We start from the raw sequence: 20,919 nt of genomic DNA, 5'->3' as shown, positions 1-20,919 counted from the left end.
AAGGTACTTCATATGCTACTAAAGTAAAGTGGGTTTTTGGCATTGCCAACTCAAACAATGAAAGCAAAAAGTCATTAGAAGTTTGCTGTTTAAGGAGCTGGAAATACAAATACTATTTCTAGACAAGGCCTTCCACAAAACCTCTGCAATCCAAAATTCTACTGTGCTTTTCTAACTTGCTGCTATTACAGCGGTTCTATATATAAAAATGTATACTGCAGTTGGAAGAGTCCAGTGAAGACCACCCATATCTCAAATATCAGTATCGGTACACACTCTCGGTCCTTTACTGTCTTGTTCTGATTGTACATGAGGTCTGGAAGGTATCTAGATTTCAATAGTTTGATGAACACACTCTACCTGCAGTTGCTAATTCAGGCAAAAGCTGTGCTGAGATCCAGTAATTTTCATTTTGGCTGTAGCAGAGGTAGGAAAAATTCTAAGTCTGCAGCATATTCCAGCGTGGGTATTGGTACAGCTGCAGCAGCAAAAGTAGGAACACCAGATCCACCGATAGAACCAGCTTTTCATGTGCCTTGTGTTCTCTAGCAGTTCTTTTGCAGACAGACTGAGGATAAAGGAGCAGCTCTGTCTCTGACGTGAATTAAGAGATAATCAGCTTCAGTAGTAAAGTAATTTTTTATATTTTTTTTAAGTTTGACAGATACTCCAGAGAGGATAAATAAACACTGCCTCCTCCTTAATAATTAGTTAATTATTACGGGAAACTAAGGGAAGCTAATAACTTCAGGTTGTTTAAGTGAATGTTATGTACAAGGGTAGTAAGGGCAGTGTATCACAGTGACTTGCAATTGCTACCATTAGCAGTAGAGCCGCGCTGATCTAGCAACGTGTGATATACTGAAGGTTATCTTTAAAGTTTCTAGGGGGCTAAGATTGGATGGTGTGGGAGTTCAGTGTCAAATCATAAGGCGATTCCCTACCCCATCTCCCACCAGCTAACCGAAACTTAATGTAGGCTGTCAAAAAGACAAGCATAGCTGCTTTTTATGAAATCAAAATGCACAAGTAGAAGTAAGCAGCGCATCATGGTTTCTCATTGTAATGTGGTACCTACTGTTTTCTAACCGTGACTATTTGTATGCCAGTGCTGGTCTGAAATGGCTTTTTGCAGAATGGTGTTCATGGTTCCCCACAGCTTCTGTCTGGCCCACACAATCAAGAAACGTGGTTTCCTGTCCTTATTGCTTCACACCACTATTCATGAGTGAGTAAATCAATCAATGTGCATTGTAATTAAGCTGTATTCTGAAATGTGTTTCCTTCACCAGTCAATATTTGCAAACTTAAATATTTTCGGAATAAGAGACAGAAGAGTAGATGCTTTTGTTAAAGTCAGTTACTATATTATAAAAAATTAGGTATATTTAATATTAAAAAACACAGCATTAAAGTGAGGACCACAGGCGATGCCATTTTATCATAATGTAAGTTAAGGACAACATTAGACTTTAATTATTGATCAGTCTGGTAGACTACACAGAGAAAGCCTTGATTGCTGAATCTCATGTAATCATGTGTGAGCTACGACAGAGGAGCAGAAGTTAGACTTATTTTCACCTGGGAGTGGTAGCATCTTTCTGGCTCACATCTGGCAACTTGGTTTGGAGGAAAGCATAGATATGTGGCCAGATCTTATTAGTTTCTGTTCCAGAGAAGGATTTCAACAACCCTTTTTCCCTAAGGAAGAAAAAGAAAGCGTTACAGAAGTCAAATTGTTTAATTGTTCCAGGATCTGCACATCACTTTAAAATTGCCCTGGCAGGAATGTCCGAATACGCATGTGATTTAACACAAAGAACAGCCATAACATTGTGAACGCGGGCTGGACATGCATTACTCTGTTCCTCAAACAGTGAGCTATTGGTGACATCAGTCTGTAAAACCAACAGCTGTCCACAGAGTACTTAATAACAAACTATGAAGGGTAAAAATAAGCAGCAGCAATGCAGTCATATAGCACATGCTGTACAGCAGTCATCCAAACAACTGTGACTAACCCAGGTCTTGTAAAGTTACACCTCAAGGATCAAAGATGGTGCATCAGAACAAACAAGTGAATCAGGCACATTCAAGTTATTCCGAATTAGTTCTAGTAGCTAATTTTATCTGTAAAGTATGTTATGACCAGTAGTAATAATAGTTTACGCCTATGTCTTACTGTGGTGCTTTGAGGCATTTTCACTTCAGAAAGCTACCAAAGTCAGGAAAATCATTGTCAATCCAGAAAAAGTCCTTCTTTAAAACTTAACCACCCCAAAGATGGAGCTTCTAGTCTTCTGTTCAACAGTTTTGATAGACCATAATGAAGGGTGGTGGATATGGAGATAGAGGAAGGACAGTCACTTCAGGATGTCAAAGAGAGTCTGATTTCTTTTTCTAGGCAAGATAAGACTACAAAGCTGTAGCTCTACACGGGGACCTACTAATATCTGTATATTAACAATGCGATATTTGCAGCTTTACGTGAAGAGAAACTTGGTGTATATTCTTGGCTCTTAAAAGAACTAGTAATTTGTTATCACTCCACAGTGCAAATGGCAGTATTCTCAAATAGCTACTTATTCCAATGAGTCTTGCTAGCTGTGCCCGTCACAGTCCTGTTCTTAGAACAGGCACTTTTAAATCCTCATTAACAGTTTTTCTATTTGCGTATCATTTCTTGACCTCTAGGCCTTGTTAGGAGGGCTTCTACTTATACATCCAGAAGACCAAATACTGTTACATCTTCCAAAAAAAGAAAGGCACTGTCTCTCTTATCTTACTAACCAGAGCTATGTTGCTCAGAACAGTACCATAACACATTGAATAATGCATGGTGCTCTTTGCAAAGCTAAATATGGCTGCAGTGAAAGGCTGTTTTGCTAAGCCGGTTCCTGAAGGGGTTTCATTCAATGGTGGAAAACATACTCATTTTACTGGGTTGATTTCTTACTGAGGTGATGAAGGATACACTGCTGCTCATGCCACGTTCACTGTTGCAATATCTCTGTAACTGAAGAGATCTGTTCTTCGCTATGCTAATGTGGAAGCGTAGATTTTACTACTTACCGGTAATATTCTAGAACAGGTTTTGTTTGTGCATCATAAGCCTGCAGCCTCTTGGTAACCGTCTCTGGCTTATCATCATCACGCTGAACAAGTGGCTCTCCAGTAATATCATCAATGCCCTAATCATGGTTAAAAGCAAACACTGGTGTGTATTTCTGTTTAAGTATGTTTTGTGTAATTTTCTGTTTAAATTATGATCAGTTTCCAGTTAGTCAAGGTGTAGATTCTGTGTATAAAGAGAAAAGCTACTGCCCATATCTTATCTGGAATATAAGATGTTGACTATCCAGTAAAACAGTCCATCAGTTAAAAATATTTTCTCAGTATTGGCAATGAACTTGCCTAATATGTCCTCTGGAACATTTGCTGAATATGGGAAATATGTAGACAAAACTTTCATACATCAGCAAAAACAATATTGTTGGTAATATATTACTGCATAAAAGGAAACAAGCAAGAGACCAATTTGACCTTTGTTTGACAGTACTGAAATGGGGAAAGGAGTTAGTGGCGCTTTGATTTTTAAGTTGCAAAATGGAAGAGTTAACATTCAGCAACAGCTGTACAAAAAATGGCATAAAAGCCAGCTGAAGTTTTTGTAGAATTCAGGAAACACAGGTAGCAACCTAAGGCATGAACTATGAGAGCTCCTACTTTGCTGCACATTTTGTCCCCAGTTTACTGAAGTGCTTTAAGTGATTACGGAGCTTGTAAGCCTTGAAACCAGCAATGACTGAAGAAATTACTGACCACTGGCACATCTTACGAAGGACTAGCTAGTGGCATCAAAGTTTGCTACTTCTTAGATGCACTGAATCATTGTGCATCCAAGGACAGCATATGACCCACCACATATACTCCTTGCGCCTTCGTACATATTAATTAAATCCTCCAGAATTTTGATTTTCCCTAAAGACAAGTTTAATCTGACATTTGGAGTGGCAACATGAGTGATCGTGCAAGTACAAAGCCAGTTATTTTCCTTTTTTGCTTGCATTCTAGCAGTCGACTTCAGAACACCAATAACCACCAACGTTCAGTAAGCTTCTCTGTGAAGGTGTGAAGAAAACCTATTCCAGAACATCTGTATTATATTAGAGATGGACTTGTATGGTCAAACTTACCCTGTTTACATAATACAAACATTTAAAACACTCAAATGTTTCTTTCTAGCATCTGTGCAGGCAGCCATACTAGTGCCTTCATTGTACCTATCAAATAGGTACTTCAGCCTTGCAGTAACTCTAAAGCTGTAATCTTTTGGTTCTGTTGAGTAGGTAAAGGTCTGTTAGATAACAGAGACAACCGTATTTCAGCTGTTCACCTCCATTCCATGGTTTCACTTATATATTGCAATCTACTTTGCAATATATCACTGTTGTGATATGCCTGTTAATTAGTGGAAAGTAGAGTGGAGTGTTCCTAATAGCAAAGCTCTTGCAGCTGAAGGCCACTCTTTGGTAGGTCTGATGATTCTCTGTCACAACACGCCTATGCTCTTCTGCAATTAAAGTACCCATGACTTAAACCACCATGTTTTAAACAAGACAAAGACAGTGTTTCGAGTTTCCCACTTCCGGTGTTTACCTGCTGCTATTACAGCTGGCTTCTTTTCCTGCAACACTGAAATCCAAAAAGTACATGGCCCGCCATGCTTCTGATGTAACTTAATCAAGCTTTCAGGTGAAATGTGATGCCACAACAGAGAAGTTACTTAGAGTTAAGGATGAAATACAACTTAAGCCGAGTTGAGCTAAAGCTAATCCAAGTTCCTCAAAAATCTTAAGGTAACAATATACAGTCATTATCTTCAAGTTTACTATTCCTCTTCTAGGATGCCTCAAGCTGTAACAGCCGATTTATCTGTTGAGAAGTTTCCCAGTCAGGGAAATACATCTAGTTTTCCAATACGACAGCTGTTCCCTTGAGAATACCCATCCTGATTAAATGTAAACACAGGGAAAGCACTCAGTAGATTCCTCTGAATGATGATTCAGCATGCTTCCTAGATACAAAGAATGAGTCCTCTGGAGGAAGGAAAAGGAAACTACATTTTGGACTGTACAGGCTGCAGACTTGCAGAACAAGCTAAGAACACGCCCAACTCCTATGCCAGTGTGCAAGAGTGAGAGTCTTCCAGATCAGTGAACAGCTTTAACAAGAGCTTACAAAACACCACGGTGTTTCATTCTGCAGGGAACAAACACATTGCCCATCCGCTTGAGCTTCTACCAGGGGCACTAAGGTACCCTGAGAGGCAGGGTGTTACCAGAAAGGTTCTGTGCTCCGAACAGATCAAACGAATGAGCCTTTTTCTTCTGAGTTACTGTGTTTTGAAACAACATATGCAAAAAATAGTCTACTGCAATGACGAAATGCAACCAACATTTATTTAGAGCCAACACCGATGTGTATTGCCTACCTGCACTTTGGGAGGACTGAACTCAAGATTGTAGACTCTGCCACTAGCAGGGTGGATCCAACGTGCGGTGAGCCGACACTTTATGGTCTCAAATGGCACATCCAGGTCAATCACAGTATCTATTTGACATTCTTTATCCAGGGCTTCTGCCTGGGCAACTGTTCTGGGGAAACCTGTTTAAAGGGAACAACTCCATAAAAATCTAAAGGCAGAGTTATAGCGAGAATTACCTGGATTCGGTCATTAGAGAAATTAATTGTCAGGCAGAAAAAAAAAAAAAAAACCTCGTCATACTGTAAAGGTTGAAGAGACATCAGATTTTCCAAGTATTTTTCAGCAGTTTTTAGTTTTAAAGTGTTTCAAGCACTTGTTAAACACCTCCCAGCTTCTGTATCCTCGTTTCACTTAATCATCTTCCCAAAAGTGTAACAAATAAATGGAAAAAGACCCCATACTCATATGCACTACATACCACTATATTGAATAAAAGCATTGTATACCTATTTCAAACAATAAAAGCTACAAGCAGCTCACTAGAAACATTTGTGACAACTCTTACTTCCACAGTTGTGTAAGTCTGGTAAGGAGGTGACCATGACAAACCTATTTTATTCAGTTGCAGTAAGCCAAATAGATCTACCAGAGACAGTCAAGGATTAGTTTTACATAAAACAAAAGCTTTAGAAAGAGTTCTGGAAAAGTCTAACGTATCAAACTATCCTTGGAGAACATGAGTGAGAACACTCAGGCTGAACAGGCATCTGTGTCTTCACTTAAAAGACACTGCATTTTGCACCATGAACTCTACAGCTCTGGTAGCGTGCCTTCAAAGGCACATATTACTACTAGAGAAATCTAGTGGAACTTAAGAAGGAGGCGGGGGGGTGGGGGGGGTGGGAAACAGAACAAGAAAACCAAGGTCTCCACAAAGAATTTAAAATGCAAAAATGACCACAGAACTTTAGCAGTCAAAGCTACGGCAGAACATGCTACTGCACCACAGATTCACTGGAATACTACCTCTACCCACAAAGCTCTTGCATAGTCTTATGTTCTTAAGGAGCTTGTAATTTTCATCATACTATAGGACTAAACTTAAGAAACTTATAGGTACAAACTTAAGAAACTCTTCCTTGCATAACACTGGTTGATGAGTCCATTGCCTGAGTAAGGAACCAGCCAAGAACTAGCCTTACAACAGGAAAAAAAAAAAATCATCGTCTTAAGGCTACTGTGTCTTGACTAACACATCACAAAAGGAAAGAGCTGATTAACTCAGACCAAGCTCTCACTTGTGCATTAAGGCTGATGCACCTGGTTTGCACAGTCATCAACTGACCTCATCCTGTTTCTCTCACATTCAGATTATCTCATGGAAGTGCTTCCAAATGTTAAGAGCAGAGGGACAGCCAGGACTCCAGCACTGCTGTTCTTACTTATTATTGACAAGCTAGTCAGCCACCACACATCTTAGTTACACGGCTGGAAAATGAGTTTGCTTTGGGACTTATTAGTGAGAAGCTTCCTCAACAAATTCAAATGCCCTTATAAAAGCATTTCATTGAAGCTGAACCAGCGTTTGCTGCATTCAGTGTTTTCTTGATACAGAAAAAATAATCTAAAAGATGTAATGAATTATGAAGAATCCAAGAACGCAGAGAAGAGTGCCCTATTTATACAGCGCATAAGTCTAAGCAGGTCATACCCACACACACACGTCTCTGATTGCTACATCTGCTGTGACTCCAGAAGCCACCAACCTGACTAAGGCAGTGGAAATAGGTGTTTGGCTAAGTGAGCATACATGCAGCTCAGCAACTCTATTTAGCTTGACCTAGCTGACCTCAGCTGTTTGTTCTGTGTTGCAGTTATCATACTAAAGACTTTCTGGTTAACGTATTTCAACAGAACAGTATTGTTCCTACAGAGCCGATTACACCAGAGCTATCCCTAGTGTAATTCACCGAGTCTCATTACAAATACTGATGCAGACAAAATTTCTGCTCCAGAAGTTTAAAGAAGGCAGGACATTAACAGAAATCACAGAAAATAAGCAGAAATCGATTTATTCTCTTATGGTCTCCTCATCATCAACCTACTGAGACTTGCCAGTGTGCCCAGCTATACTGCTACACATTCAGATCCACGAGGCTGGAACTGTGTGTTCACTGGACCTGAAACTAAAGAAAAGAAACATCTGCAGCTCTTTCTTTTATTGACTAGGTTTTATTGTGCTGTTCAGCATGGGAATTAAGCCTTTGTCCTCACTAAGGAGGAACATAACTGTGACTAAAGCCACCAGAACAGACTGCTGTATTAGGAACAATTATAATAAAGCACTAAGGGACAAAGAACTCTGTGGATTTTTCACTCCCTCTAAATAAAAAGCCACACCAACAACTTTTTAGTTTTATCTACTGAGACAGGTTGCGCCTAGAATCCAAAAACACACACATCCAGCCTAGACGCTATCTTTGTGCTGAGCATCCCAGGGGCCAACAGCCATTCAGTCCATGAAGACAGTGCAAATGCATTTTTTCTCTACTCTGAACGCTGAAGCAAGGAGCTTACCCTGCAGAATTGCAGAGCGATTCACTCTAGAGAACAGAACCAAAAAGCAAATGAAAGAGATCTTTTAGAGCACTTAAGCAGTGTTTTTGTTAGTGATTTATTACAGACTGCACTGCTGCAGTACTTGCTTTCCATACTTACTTTGTTGCTCTATCATATACCTACCTTCCTATTTAAATAATTCCTCAGCCCCATTCTTCAAAGGTGTTCCACAAAAAAAGAAACTTCTCAATGCATATTTTAAAGGGGAAATAAAATATGAGGATTACCAGAATTGCCAGTTTTGAAATTTTACTGGAGTGCTGAACTACCCTTTTCAACATGAATTAAACATCCCTGTAATGCTCTGAGTGCAGTTTTTCTCTCCATGTACAGCGATACCCAATATGCTAACTTACCATCCAATAGCCAGTTGTACCGATCCAGACCTTTTAGCTCACTCAGCATCAGTTGTGTCATGATGTCATCTGGAATAAGCCGCCCTTGATCAATGTAAGACTTGGCAAGGATTCCAACTTCTGCGAAAGTAACAGAAGTCGCATTACACTATCTCTGACCTCCAGCGAGCGAAAAAAAGCCCACAAGCCTGCAAAAAAATTGTTTTGATCAGGGTGGCGCAGAACAGTGGAGCTGCAAACAAGACAGACAGTATGTTTGCTGAAATTCAAAACCAGGTGATCAGTTAGGATCTGATCATGCAAATACACATCAGATTAATTTGACCGGTCTGTAGTTCCACAGATGGCAACTGGGCATTCAGCACACCTCTACCCCACATTCTCCGAATAATTTTACTAGTAAGTGTTTGAAATATTAGGCGCCAAAAACTAAAATCAGGAGACAGCATTAGGTAAGAGGATCTTCAAAAGAAGAAAAATGTGAAGGATACATGTTCATTAAGAGATCAGCCCTCAGGTTTCCTGTCAGGGAAGCTATTTAATCAGGTTAGTGGCTAGTTCTTACTTGTGACTCCACTACAGAGAGAAACGCCTTTGGTATTTAAAAGAGCAGTATGCAGTGGGACATGCTTGCCAGATACGTGTTTTTATGATTACTAGAGTTACAAGAGGATGTTTATAGATGTTGTAAACTATTTTTGGGAGCGCGCAGACACTAGTATTTTCCCATGGAACTGACTAACCTTTAATGCCCGTTGTTTCACTCACTGGCTTGCTAAAATGCCATCCACGCATGACAGTCCCGGATATCACACCATGCTCCTACATGACATGCAGTAGCGTGCTGCACTACACCCAAATTATGGGTCTAGCCAGGAAGAAATTATTTTGCCTGGGTTGTGTCCTAGGCACAAAGTCTCCGTGGCCTTCATATATAAAACAATTATCCAATAATGTAAATCACCCAGAATAGCAGCTAGATTGTTTTTCTTGTGGATCTGCAGAAGCCTTTACTTGCCGCCAATTCAGATCTAGTTACAGTAAACTAAACAGAAAAGAAAATGGGAAGGACTGACATACCAACACAAGATATAACCACTTTTATCAGAAAGGAATGAAGACTGCCAATCCCATCACTTGATGTAGTATTGAAGCATGCAATAATATAGAGGCCTTTCTTCAGATAAGGCAACTGAAAAGCAATAGATGCCCTCAAGTAATACAAACAGTAGCTTTGGTGCTGGAAAAAAAAAAAAAGGTAATAAAAGGACAATTTCCCCTTACTGGGTGTTCACACCTAGAGTCAGGCTTTGTAAAGTTTGAAGACCATTCAGAAATATGCGCTATGAACCTTGGTCAGACTTCTAATAATCCTCACGACGTGGAAAAGAGTCAGACTACCGTGCTTCAGTCCCCCAGCACATCACAAGCTGGAAAGGTGACGGTCTGCCTGGGTACAAAGTCTCTATGCTTTTCCCTATCTCCGTTCTTTGAGGTCAGCAAGTCATACCTCTTTTATTATTCTACTGCACTTTGAACTATGTACCCTGCAAAAGTAGGCTGGGAGGAGGAATAAATTACATCTAGGTAGTTTAACGTGCACTTGATGCTTGGATCTGTTACTGATTTGTGCTGCAGCATTGCTCTATCCACAATGGTCTAGGAATATGCGCAAGGCAAGGCTGATAAGAGAATGGTACTAATGTATTTTGAAAAGACAGATGAGCATTTGGGCCTGGAGAGGTTTACGGCAAGCTGTAAGGCGCACAGGTGCTATTATTAGACCAACAGAGCTGGAAACATCCTGCCTCTCTCTACATACTTCAGGTCGTTTAGAAAGTCATTCTCACAGAAGAGAAAAATAGGCACAACTGTACCCACAGTTACGTTAGGACAAAAAGTTCGTATGCAAGACCACAGCTGCTTTTTTTTTTCCCTGTTGTTGGGGATGGGATTTCATGAGGTTTTGTTGTTTTTATTTTGTTTTGTTTTTTCAGCTTGGGTCTGAAACCACTGCCGGCATTGCAATCTTTGCAATTAAAGGCAACACAGGTTTCTTTCCTGCCTAGGTGGTAACGGGTATCCATGTCTCAAGGTTTTGGAAAAGGCTGGCCTGTTCTAACCGCATCACAGCAAACAAGTTCTATCCATATGCAGACAGCAGGTTGCTTAGCACCAGAGAGGTGGTCACAGACTCTCCACTCTCCAAAGCAGCAGAACATGGTAATAATTGCAAATTGCTAAGGATGTTTTCAACAGAAAAAGTCCATTTTCACAACGCAGCAAACGCCAAAAATAGTACCATATCACTATTGTTAATTATATTTAATTTTCCAAGTGTTTCATCTGCACAACTTAGCCTAACACAGTTCCCAGAGAACTGGGAATTGCAGGAGTCTTCTATTGTAATCAAAACTCATAAACTCTGCCTCGACTAAACTTGCCAAAGCTGTCTGAGTTGCCTCTCAGTCCCTCTCCCTCCTTCAGTGTACTACAGCGTACTACAGGGCAAATTTTGACCTGTTCAGAAGACTGCTGGACAAAATCCCTTGGGAGGCTGCCCTGAAGGATACAGGAGCCCAGGAAGGCTGGACATACTTCAAGAGAGAAGTCTTAAAGGCACAGGAGGTGGCTGTCCCTGTGTGCCAAAAAACAAGTGGGCAGGGAAGGAGACCGGCCTGGCTAAATACGGACCTTTGGCTGGACCTCAAGAACAAAAGGAGAGTCTATGACCTCTGGAAGAGGGGGAAGGTCTCTCATGAAGACTATAAGGATATAGCGAAGCTATGCAGGGAGAAAATTAGGAGAGCCAAAGCACAGCTAGAGCTCAACACAGCTACAGCTGTTAAGGATAACAAAAAATGTTTCTATAAATTCATTAACAACAAAAGTAGGATTAGGGAAAATCTCCCTCACTTATTGGATGCAGAGGGAAACATAGTCACAAAGGATGAGGAAAAGGCTGAGGTGCTCAATGCCTACTTTGCCTCAGTCTTTAGCAGCGGAACTAGCTGTTCCCTGGGCACCCAGCCTCATGAGCTAGGAGACAAGGAGGAGAAGCTGGACGAGGTCATCACAATGAAAGAGGAAGTGATCAGTGACCTGCTACGCCGCTTGGATGCACACAAGTCTATGGCACCGGATGGGTTACATCCAAGAGTGCTGAAAGAGCTGGCAGACGTGCTTGCCAAGCCACTTTCCATGATCTACCTGAAGTCATGGCTAACTGGGGAGGTCCCAATGGACTGGAGGGTAGCAAATGTAGCACCCATCTACAAGAAAGGCAGAAAGGAGGATCCGGGAAACTACAGTCAGTCTGACCTCGGTAGCAGGGAAGGTCATGGAGCAGATCATCTTGAGTGCCATTACAAGTCATATAATGGACAAGCAGAGGATCAGGCCTAGTCAGCATGGGTTTATGAAAGGCAGGTCCTGCCTGATGAACCTGATCTCCTTCTATGACAAGATGACCAGATTATTGGATGAGGGAAAGGCTGTGGACATTGTCTACCTAGACTTTCGAAAAGCATTTGACACTGTCCTCCATAGAACTCTCATGGAAAAACTGGCAGCTCATGGCCTGGATGAGCATACAATCTGCTGGATCAAGCACTGGCTGGATGGACGGTCCCAAAGAGTGGTGGTCAATGGAGTTAAATCCAGCTTGTGGCCGGTCACAAGTGGTGTCCCTCAGGGCTCGATGTTGGGACCATTTCTGTTTAACATCTTTATTGATGACCTTGAAAAGGACATAGAGTGTATCATCAGCAAGTTTGCAGATGACACGAAGCTAAGCGGGAGTGTTGATCTACATGAGGATAGGGAGGCTCTACAGAGAGACTTGGACAGATTGGATCATTGGGCCAATGCTAATGGAATGTGCTTCAACAAGGCCAAGTGCCGGGTCCTGCACTTGGGCCACAACAACCCCATGCATCGCTACAGGCTTGGGGAAGTGTGGCTGGAGAGCTGCCTGGCAGAAAAGGACCTGGGGGTTCTAATTGACAAGCGGCTGAACATGAGCCAGCAGTGTGCCCAGGTGGCCAAGAGGGCCAATGGCATCCTGGCTTGTATTAGAAATAGTGTGACCAGCAGAAGGAGGGAGGTGATTGTCTCCCTGTACTCAGCACTGGTGAGGCAACACCTTGAGTATTGTGTCCATTCTGGGCACCTCAATACGAGAGAGATATCGAGGTGCTGGAGCGAGTGCAGAGGAGGGCAATGAAGCTGGTGAAGGGCCTGGAGAATAAATCTTATAAGGGGCGATTGGAAGAGCTGGGACTGTTTAGTTTGAGGAAGAGGAGGCTGAGGGGAGACCTCATCACTCTCTACAACTACTTGAAAGGACATTGTAGAGAGGCTGGTGCCGGTCTCTTCTCACAGGTAATTAGCGATTAACAAGAGGGACTGGGTTCAAGCTGCAGCAGGGTAGGTTTAGGCTGGACATTAGGAAAAAATTCTTCACAGAAAGAGTGGTCAGACACTGGAATAGGCTGCCCAGGGAGGTGGTGGAGTCACCATCCCTGGATGTGTTTAAGACTCGTTTAGATGTGGTGTTAAGGGATATGGTGTAGGGGAGAACTTTGTAGAGTGGGGCTGATGGTTGGACTCGATGATCCCCAGGGTCTTTTCCAACCTAAATGATTCTATGATTCTATGATTCTACTTACTCCTACTACCTCAGTATTCAACTCAATCCTTTGGAGACCATTTCTGCAACCAGTGACTCCCTTTCAATACAGTTACAATAGAGCTTCATCTGAGTTAATTAGTGAATGGAAAACTCTGTAGCAGATTCCTGTAAGTTCTACGCTAGCTAGTTCAGAGCAAACCGCATCATCTCTTACACCCTCCACTGGCTTCTCTCCTCACATCCAGGGTTTTAAAGTGTCTGATACACTTCCATTTCACATTTTGGTTCTCCTTCACATTCTTTCATCTGTCCAACTCAGCTAGAACACTTTGCTGAATCCAAGTGTTTTTCTTTCCCCAGCTCACGCCTCCCTCCTTAAATCAAGCAATGGGGTATTTCCACTCACAATTTCCTCTTCTCACACACCCTTCAGCTTGATTCTAGTGTTCTTTGATGTCGCCTCCAAGACATATTGAAAGAGCACAAAACCCGAAATTTTTAGTAAATACCATATTTGCTTCCTCTTCTGGAACACATTCCCTTCTCACTAGGTCTCACTTACATTGGAAGTTTCTAATACCAACAATTTTGGTTTTATGACCCTCTGTAAATAAAAACTTACACTTGCACAACCGAACAGACAGAAAAAGCATGAATGTGATCAGATATGCCTGCAGAGGTGGTGCTCTTAGCAAATGTTTAACTTGTAGATATCAGCTGTAGTAAAGCCAGTCAACTAAGCCAAAGTCATTGTTCTTCCAGAGCAAACAGAATTTGTGTGAAAAGAGATGTGGAAATCACACCACAATTGATTTCATAATACAGATAATTTTTTGCCTTCAAACATGCTTATAAGCTTCCAAAACCAAGACTGCCAGCTACCTAACCATAATATTGTAGTGATGCTTACAAGTGAATGTAGTCCTCTGCAGCTTCAAAGTGCTGGAAATAGGAATACTCTCACTTCATCCCATGCAACCTGAAATGGTTCTCAGAAGGTTTTCGACCCCACCGTGAAAAAAAGCAGATGCGGATGTCAGGATGGGACCTTTCATCATTGCAAAAATCCAGCGGAGAGAGGGGTTGTGGCATCTCCACAGAGAGCCAAAGGTCAAGCCAGGACAATATGCTTAGTATAATCCACATCACTACCTAATACAAGCAACTCTGTATGCAAACACAGACCACGTTGAAACCTAAGCACGATGCAAACTTAAAAGAATTTAAAAAGCACAAGGTAAGCGTTTTGAAAATTTTTCCCATTGTTTTTTGGAAAGCACCACTACAGTTATGCCTGCCAGTTCAGGACAAGGCCTTCTTAATTTGGCATAAAGCTGGTAATTCTAGGTGCCTTTACTTCTAGCCATCTATAAAAGATCTGCAAAAGGCCCGTGGCCCAGAACTCCTCCTCTTGGCCCGTCTGTTAAAAGACACGAGTATTTTTTTCCCTTTCAAAACGTTTCAGCTGCAAGACTATCAGAAACACCTACCAAAAAAAAAAAAAACCCCAAACAAAAACAAACAAACAAAAAAAAACCACGAAAAGCACCGAGACTGGGAAACAAGCAGGCGTTAACGAAAACCGGGAAAACAGGGATAAACCCCAGATACACTTCGGAAGAGGATGCCGAGTGACAGCTTTTTAGGGGAGCCTCGGGCTCTGGCCTTCAAGAAGAGCACCGGATCCCACCGGGGGAGGGCGGCGGGGACGATCCCCCCTCCCCCGTTTTCCTAGTTTTCCCCCCGGGTCTGGAGAACATCCCCGTTCCCACCTGTCTTCCTCTGCATGTTGTCCCTCAGCAGGTCGCCGCTGGAGAGGTGCTTCACCCCGAAATGTTTGATGATCCGAGCGGAGACGGTGCCTTTGCCGGAGCCCGGCGGTCCCATGATGACGGCGCGCAGCAGCGGCGGCACCACCATGCTGGAGCGGCTGCTGCTGGCGGCGGCGGCGGCGGCAGAGGACGGGGCAGGGGACGGGCAGGAGCGTCGCGCCGCCTTCCCCGGGAGCGCCGCCTCGGCCGCCCCCCGCCCCGTGAGACCGGGGATGGCGGAGGAGAGCGGAGGAGGGAGGGGGGGAAAAGCGAGGCCGGTCCTCCCAGGGAAAAACAGTGGCAGCTTTTCTGGCTGTCAATCAGGGGCAGGAAGGAAAGATCCTTTACGTAAAAGCACCGCGGGGGGGGGCGGGAGGGGGGTGGAACAACAAAACAAACCCCACAACCAGGCAAACACGAAAGCAAATGGCGTTATGGAAAGTAAAGCATCAGAGAGGGTCTGAAAGCACCTGAAAGGAGGTTGTAGCGAGGTGGGGGGTCGGTCTCTTCCCCCAGGTGACAAGCGATAGGATAAGAGGAAGTGGCCCCAAGTTGCACTAGGGGAGGTTTAGATTGGATATTAGGAAAAATTTCTTCACCGAAAGGGTTGTCAAACGTTGGAACAGGCTGCCCAGGGAAGCTGGTGGAATCACCATCCCTGGAGGTATTTAAAAGATGGGTAGACATGGTGCTGAGGGACATGGTTTAGGGCTGGTTTTGGCAGCGTGCGGTTGATGGTTGGACTCGGTGATCTTAAAGGCCCCTTCCAACCCAGACGATTCTGTGATTCGATGATCTGTCCTAACTGGCCCTGACCAATCTCCCCAAGCCCCTCTGCCAGGAGCCCCTTTTCATCCGCCCCCGCAGCCCCCCTGCCCCACTCTCCATCCTGACCTACAGTAAGGATTTCCCAGACTGACCTGGGACATCTGGCTGTCACCTGATGAGCCGTGGGGCTGCTGGCACGTCCTGGCTCGGGTGCTGCCGGGCAGTGGCTGTGGGGTGAGGGAGGCAGCTCTGCTGTGCTCGGCTCCCAGCTCACCCAGCCCCTCTCCCTGCAGCAACCCTCTTCTTGATGGTCTCTGGCAAAAAAAAAGCTCCAACTGTCTGGTAGCAGGCAGCTGCGTTTTTAAAAAGCAGTGTCTGAGCTTTGTTTAAGATACTTGAATGCGAACTGCTGGAGGTTGGCCTTGTTTTTGAGCAGGGTTCTTTCAAATGACATCCAGAGGTCCCTTCCCACAGACACGGTTCAGTGATTCTCAGTTACAGCAGGAGACAGAATTTTCACTGAAATAGAAGACTGCGCCACTTACTGAGTGTTCACTGTCATGTCCACAGCCAGAGGAGCAAGCCTTCCCACTAAAAGTTCTGGAGATGTTGATGAATCTCGGCCACTGTGAGCTGCAAGAGCTGCAGTGAACAAGTGATCTCACAGAATGCAGAGCTCAAGCCAAAACACTAATGAAATTCAGCTTTCCATTTTAAAACCTGGTTTAATTTCAATGGTTTTACAAGAGATTTGCAACAGCAAGAGGAAAACATACAAATGGATGTGTGGTACTTAACAACAGTATGAAAATGGGAATATAGCCCCAAAACTGCCCAGTCAACAAAATAAATCTCCATAACAATTAAGTAGGGAGGCACTGGCATGGCACAGAAATGTTAGCATGAGCATAAATCTTACTACACTGAGCAATGTGAACCTCCGTAATTGAGCCCAGCGATGCGTTTGTTCTAGAATGCAGTAGGACAGAAAGAGTGAAGCATTCAGGGCTTTATGACTGTTCCCAGGGCAACATCTCGGTCTGCCAAAGCACCACAGTCTTAAATAAAATTTGTCGACAAAAAGCCATTTAAATGTTAGAAGCCATGCTGTTTGTTTAAAGCTCCACACTTCACAGACTTCTGAAAGGTGGAAGCCCACAAAGGGTGTAGACAACCTCTGAATGTTCCTAAAACAAATCTGTGGGAAAATGGAAGGCATTGTATGAAATAAATATGCAACAAATAGCTAGATTTGTCAGAGAGACCATTAACCAATGGTCTCCAATCTCCAAAGTCACCATGTATAAAAAGCAGAAATAATTTATTTGACTGTTAAAGAGGGAACCTGAGGTTCAGCCTCCCCACGGGCACTATTGAGCAGCTCAGAAAAATTCCACAGAGGACTGCTAAAATAATCCCACTGTTGAAGACTGCTTAGAAACCTGCCTGAACTTCATAAGGGATACACAAAGAAGGGGTGGAAGTGGATAGAAAGGCACTTCTCTCTCACACACACATGCTCTTACTAACATACGGCTTTTGCAGAACGGAAGTGGGTATTTATATTATAAAAATTTTGTAGTAAAATAAATGGTTGTTCCCTTCTCCTTGGCTTTCTTTGCCAGAGTCCAAACCTTGTCCTAGTGGTTTTGTGCAATAGTTGTGACATATTCAGAAGTGGAAAAAGAAATCATGGGAGGATTTGTAGTACTGAAATAGGTCATTGGCTCATTAGTTTGTAAACAATGTTTTACACAGATGTATTTAAAAACATGCACGTGATTTTTTTTCTGCCATTATCATTTTGATGTTTAGAACATGATAGTTGATTTATCTTCATTCAGACTTAATTATTCATATCTTAGCCCAGTAACCAATGTTTAACTAATACAACTTGCATTTTTCTTTTTTAATTAGATATAGGTTGAAATACATAGTGTGAAATGTTGTTAGCTTTAATTGTTTGCCTTATATTTGAAGTATCAAATGCGTGACTTTTTACAAACCAAACATCTACAGCTGTGATTCTTTGTTTAGACTGAAATAATGTCATATGCTTTGCAAAGAGGGGTATAACAGTATCTCTTTTGTTGTGTCATTCCTACCTTTAGGAAACAGTCTAATGCATTATTCCTCCCAGATGCTGAGTACAGCAAATTAACGTTTATCCTTAACAAGGGTTGTCCCAAAACTGTAAGTTTCCTAGGAAATGTGTGTTCTTGAGACAGAAATTTACTATCTGTACAACAAGCTTGTTACACTCGAAACCTTATTTATGACAACAATGAAACACGCCTTATTTATAAAGTAAAAAAATTATTGTTAGCTTGAGATCTTAACAGCCTCATTCATTAATTATTATTAATCCAGAGGTAATTATTACAGAACCAGAAAGGATATGTCTATGCTGAAAAGTTTCAATAGTAATAATAATATTACAGTTGAAATTGTTCCACACACATTTCTTAGTTTCTACCACTCTCCCGGCGCTGTGTTCACCCTTCTGCCCATCTTCCCCAGACGCCAAGGTCAGTGGTCTCATTCGGGGGCAGGGGCGGGTGTTACAGAGAGTCATCAGCATCTGGTGTCCTCCAGCAGGAGGAATACCATGTTCATGTTCATGGTTTCTTCTTCCTCCCTCAAGGGTCGGCATGGAGTTATTTTTGCATACTTGCTAACACACTTTTACATCTCGCTTTTTTCTTCACTAGCCTGCAGCTGCACATTACATCCGAGTTTACGATATACAATGCCGTCCACATATATTGTTTCTTTGACTAATTTGCTGCGCCTAAAAACAGTGGTGTCCAGCTCCAGGTCTGCATTTCTCTAACTGGCCACTGGTGAATTGTTTGTAGCAGTGGATTGTTGTAGCATTGTTTGTGCCGACCCTGTGCTCCATCTCTTACCAGCCTACGTATGCTGTCTCCACTTCTCAAGGCTTCTCAAGGTATTGTACCAGGCCTCCTTTTCTCTACGTTACCTCATCGTATCATTCTACACAGTGTAACTGCTTGTTACTATTATCTATTTAAAACTATCATCGTACCATGTAAAGATACAAAAGAAAAATAAATTAGCCATAGAAAACTCATCAGCTGGAGAAACCACTGTCACAGCATCCTGATTTTGGCTGGGATAGAGTTAACTTTATTAGCAGCAGCTGGAAACTCAGTACAAGGCTTATGGCCTGTTACGAGCAAAGGCAATACTTTATTACAGGGCTACACAGTTACAAGTTGGTAATGATCAAAGACAGTATTTTGTTTGCAAAACATTTCTGTCTTCCCAGTCTTTCTTTTGAGATAAATTTATAGTCTGTAATGAAGTAGTCCTGCTTTAATCCTATAAAAAGCACTCATCACAGATTGTTTAAACATCCCTCAAAATGCAGCTAATAGGAAAAGATAGTAAGTTAAACAGAGGTTACATAGCTGTGTTTCCAAGCCCATGCGAAAACACTTGGGAGATTCATGAACCAACAGAAACTCAGAAAACAGCATTATCTTTTTGGACACCTGGAGGCCTCATACATTGTCAGAAAGCAGAGATCTCTTAGAAATTTCTGTCATGACCTATTCTGTATTATTTATCTCAACAAACAATTATCAGGAGACTGTCATGTTCTCCAACCATTACCTTCAAAAAAACCAAACATCTATCCTAAGTATTAACAGCAAACCAGTAATAGCTTTACATGATGAGACTAAATTGTAATGACTGTCCAGATCACGACATTTATACATCCACAACCAGCCATTCAGCCTCTCTGTGGCACCTCTGGGCAGTTAATAAAAGTCTTTTTCCTGACTCAAGAAATCCTTGAAGTCCTGGGACAACAAGCTGCCAGTATTTCCAGGGGAAGGAAATCCCTCTTCCATGTCATTAGATATGGTAATGACAGACAGAGCTCTCATTACAGGTATATACAGGATACCAGCCAATTAGTGGTTTACGTTCTCTTTGCCAGTGATTCTTCTCAGCAGTATCTTATCTCAGTTACATGAGGACATTCTGGCTGCTGATGGAGTGAGTCAGTTTTGAGGACGACTGTTTTCCCGATTTTGTTTTCACAGGCCTTGACATGAAACAGATACTTGCAAATTGTTAACAGATGATAGCAAGTCATTGGAAATTACAGCAGAAGGATGAGATGGATGGAACTAAAAATACTTGTATTGGAGAGGAGGGGTGTAGACAAAGGAAGATAAATTAACCAGAGCAGAGAGTTCATTTGAACTAGATGTACTAGACTAGACATTTTCTGCACAAATCAAAGGGTTCACGGATACAGAGTTCAAACAATTGCAGTGGAAAACCCATAGCTCCAGTAGCAGGACGTGGAAGCATTTTGCACGACTGTCTTCACTGAAGAAGACTCTCTTGATTTCAATGGGAGTGTCCATCCTCTATTACATCCTGTATCCACAACTTCATAGCAAAATGTTATTTAACTAGTATCCTGTAATTATGTCTAAAAGGCCTGCAAATGAAGGAAAGTAAAGGAGACAAAATTATTCTCTGAAAATAGGGAACAGTAAGTGTCAGACTTCTTTTCCATTGAATACTATCATGAGTTCAGCACTGTTTGCTCTGGAATTCCAAAATACCTTCCAAATTCTGAAACCCAAAGGAACTGAGCAGAGATTTGGCTGAATTTAATTGCTTGTAAGAAGGAGGACAAGCCACCAATTTATGAAGAATGTTTTAAGAATTTTTGTGCAGACAAGTTTGGACATAGATTTGTTAGGTGGGAGGGGATATGACAAGATATGTATGTTATTTACCTTCTTCCCATTCACAATGTTCCCTTAGTTCTGCCCATTGCATCACAGAACAGAATTTCAGCTGCACAAGACACACTTTTTTCTGTCATATCCTAGATAAGGGATGCAATTGGCAACAAATTTCTCACACGCAGAAAGCTACATTGCTTTGATTCCTCAAAAAATTACAAAAAACTCTTTTTCTAAAAATACAGATGTGTTTGTCTGCACATGAGTAGTTCTACACACTTTTGTCCATATCTCAGAAATCTTGGACATTGTGTACATGAGCTAAGGCTGTATTCCAGCTGTCATTTTTTGATCCTCATTTTTCACAAATTTCTCAGCCTGCTTCCCTTAAGAAAATGTCTCATGCTTTTTTTCAACACAAATATGTTCTTTTGATTTGGATGTATAATTTTTCTGGGTTTGATTTTTTTGCCTTCACATCTGGGTTGGGGAAATCCTCAATATCAGT

At 42.1% G+C, this 20,919-nt stretch overlaps 1 protein-coding gene across 3 annotated transcripts; it reads right to left on the bottom strand.

Annotated features, from left to right (window-relative positions):
* Window positions 1–1,342: 1,342 nt before the first annotated feature.
* AK3 (adenylate kinase 3) lies at window positions 1,343–15,222 on the bottom strand. Of its 3 annotated transcripts, none has more exons than XM_054187061.1 (5): window positions 14,869–15,222; window positions 8,464–8,583; window positions 5,495–5,667; window positions 3,073–3,191; window positions 1,343–1,701 (listed from the first exon to the last, which is right to left on the bottom strand). In XM_054187061.1, the coding sequence occupies exons 1-5, from the start codon at window positions 15,014–15,016 to the stop codon at window positions 1,578–1,580; spliced, it is 684 nt and encodes a 227-aa protein (XP_054043036.1). In that variant the 5' UTR covers window positions 15,017–15,222; the 3' UTR covers window positions 1,343–1,577. The 3 variants fall into 3 exon arrangements, with proteins under 3 accessions (XP_054043036.1, XP_054043038.1, XP_054043037.1); XM_054187063.1 differs by having other exon boundaries at window positions 8,464–8,651; window positions 14,869–15,006; XM_054187062.1 differs by lacking the exon at window positions 8,464–8,583.
* Between the last annotated feature and the right edge of the window lie 5,697 nt (window positions 15,223–20,919).

Source organism: Rissa tridactyla, chromosome Z (assembly GCF_028500815.1).
Source record: "Rissa tridactyla isolate bRisTri1 chromosome Z, bRisTri1.patW.cur.20221130, whole genome shotgun sequence".
NCBI lineage: Eukaryota > Metazoa > Chordata > Aves > Charadriiformes > Laridae > Rissa > Rissa tridactyla.
Note: the sequence above shows the minus strand (reverse complement) of the source record. Positions and strands in the feature narration are given on the sequence as shown.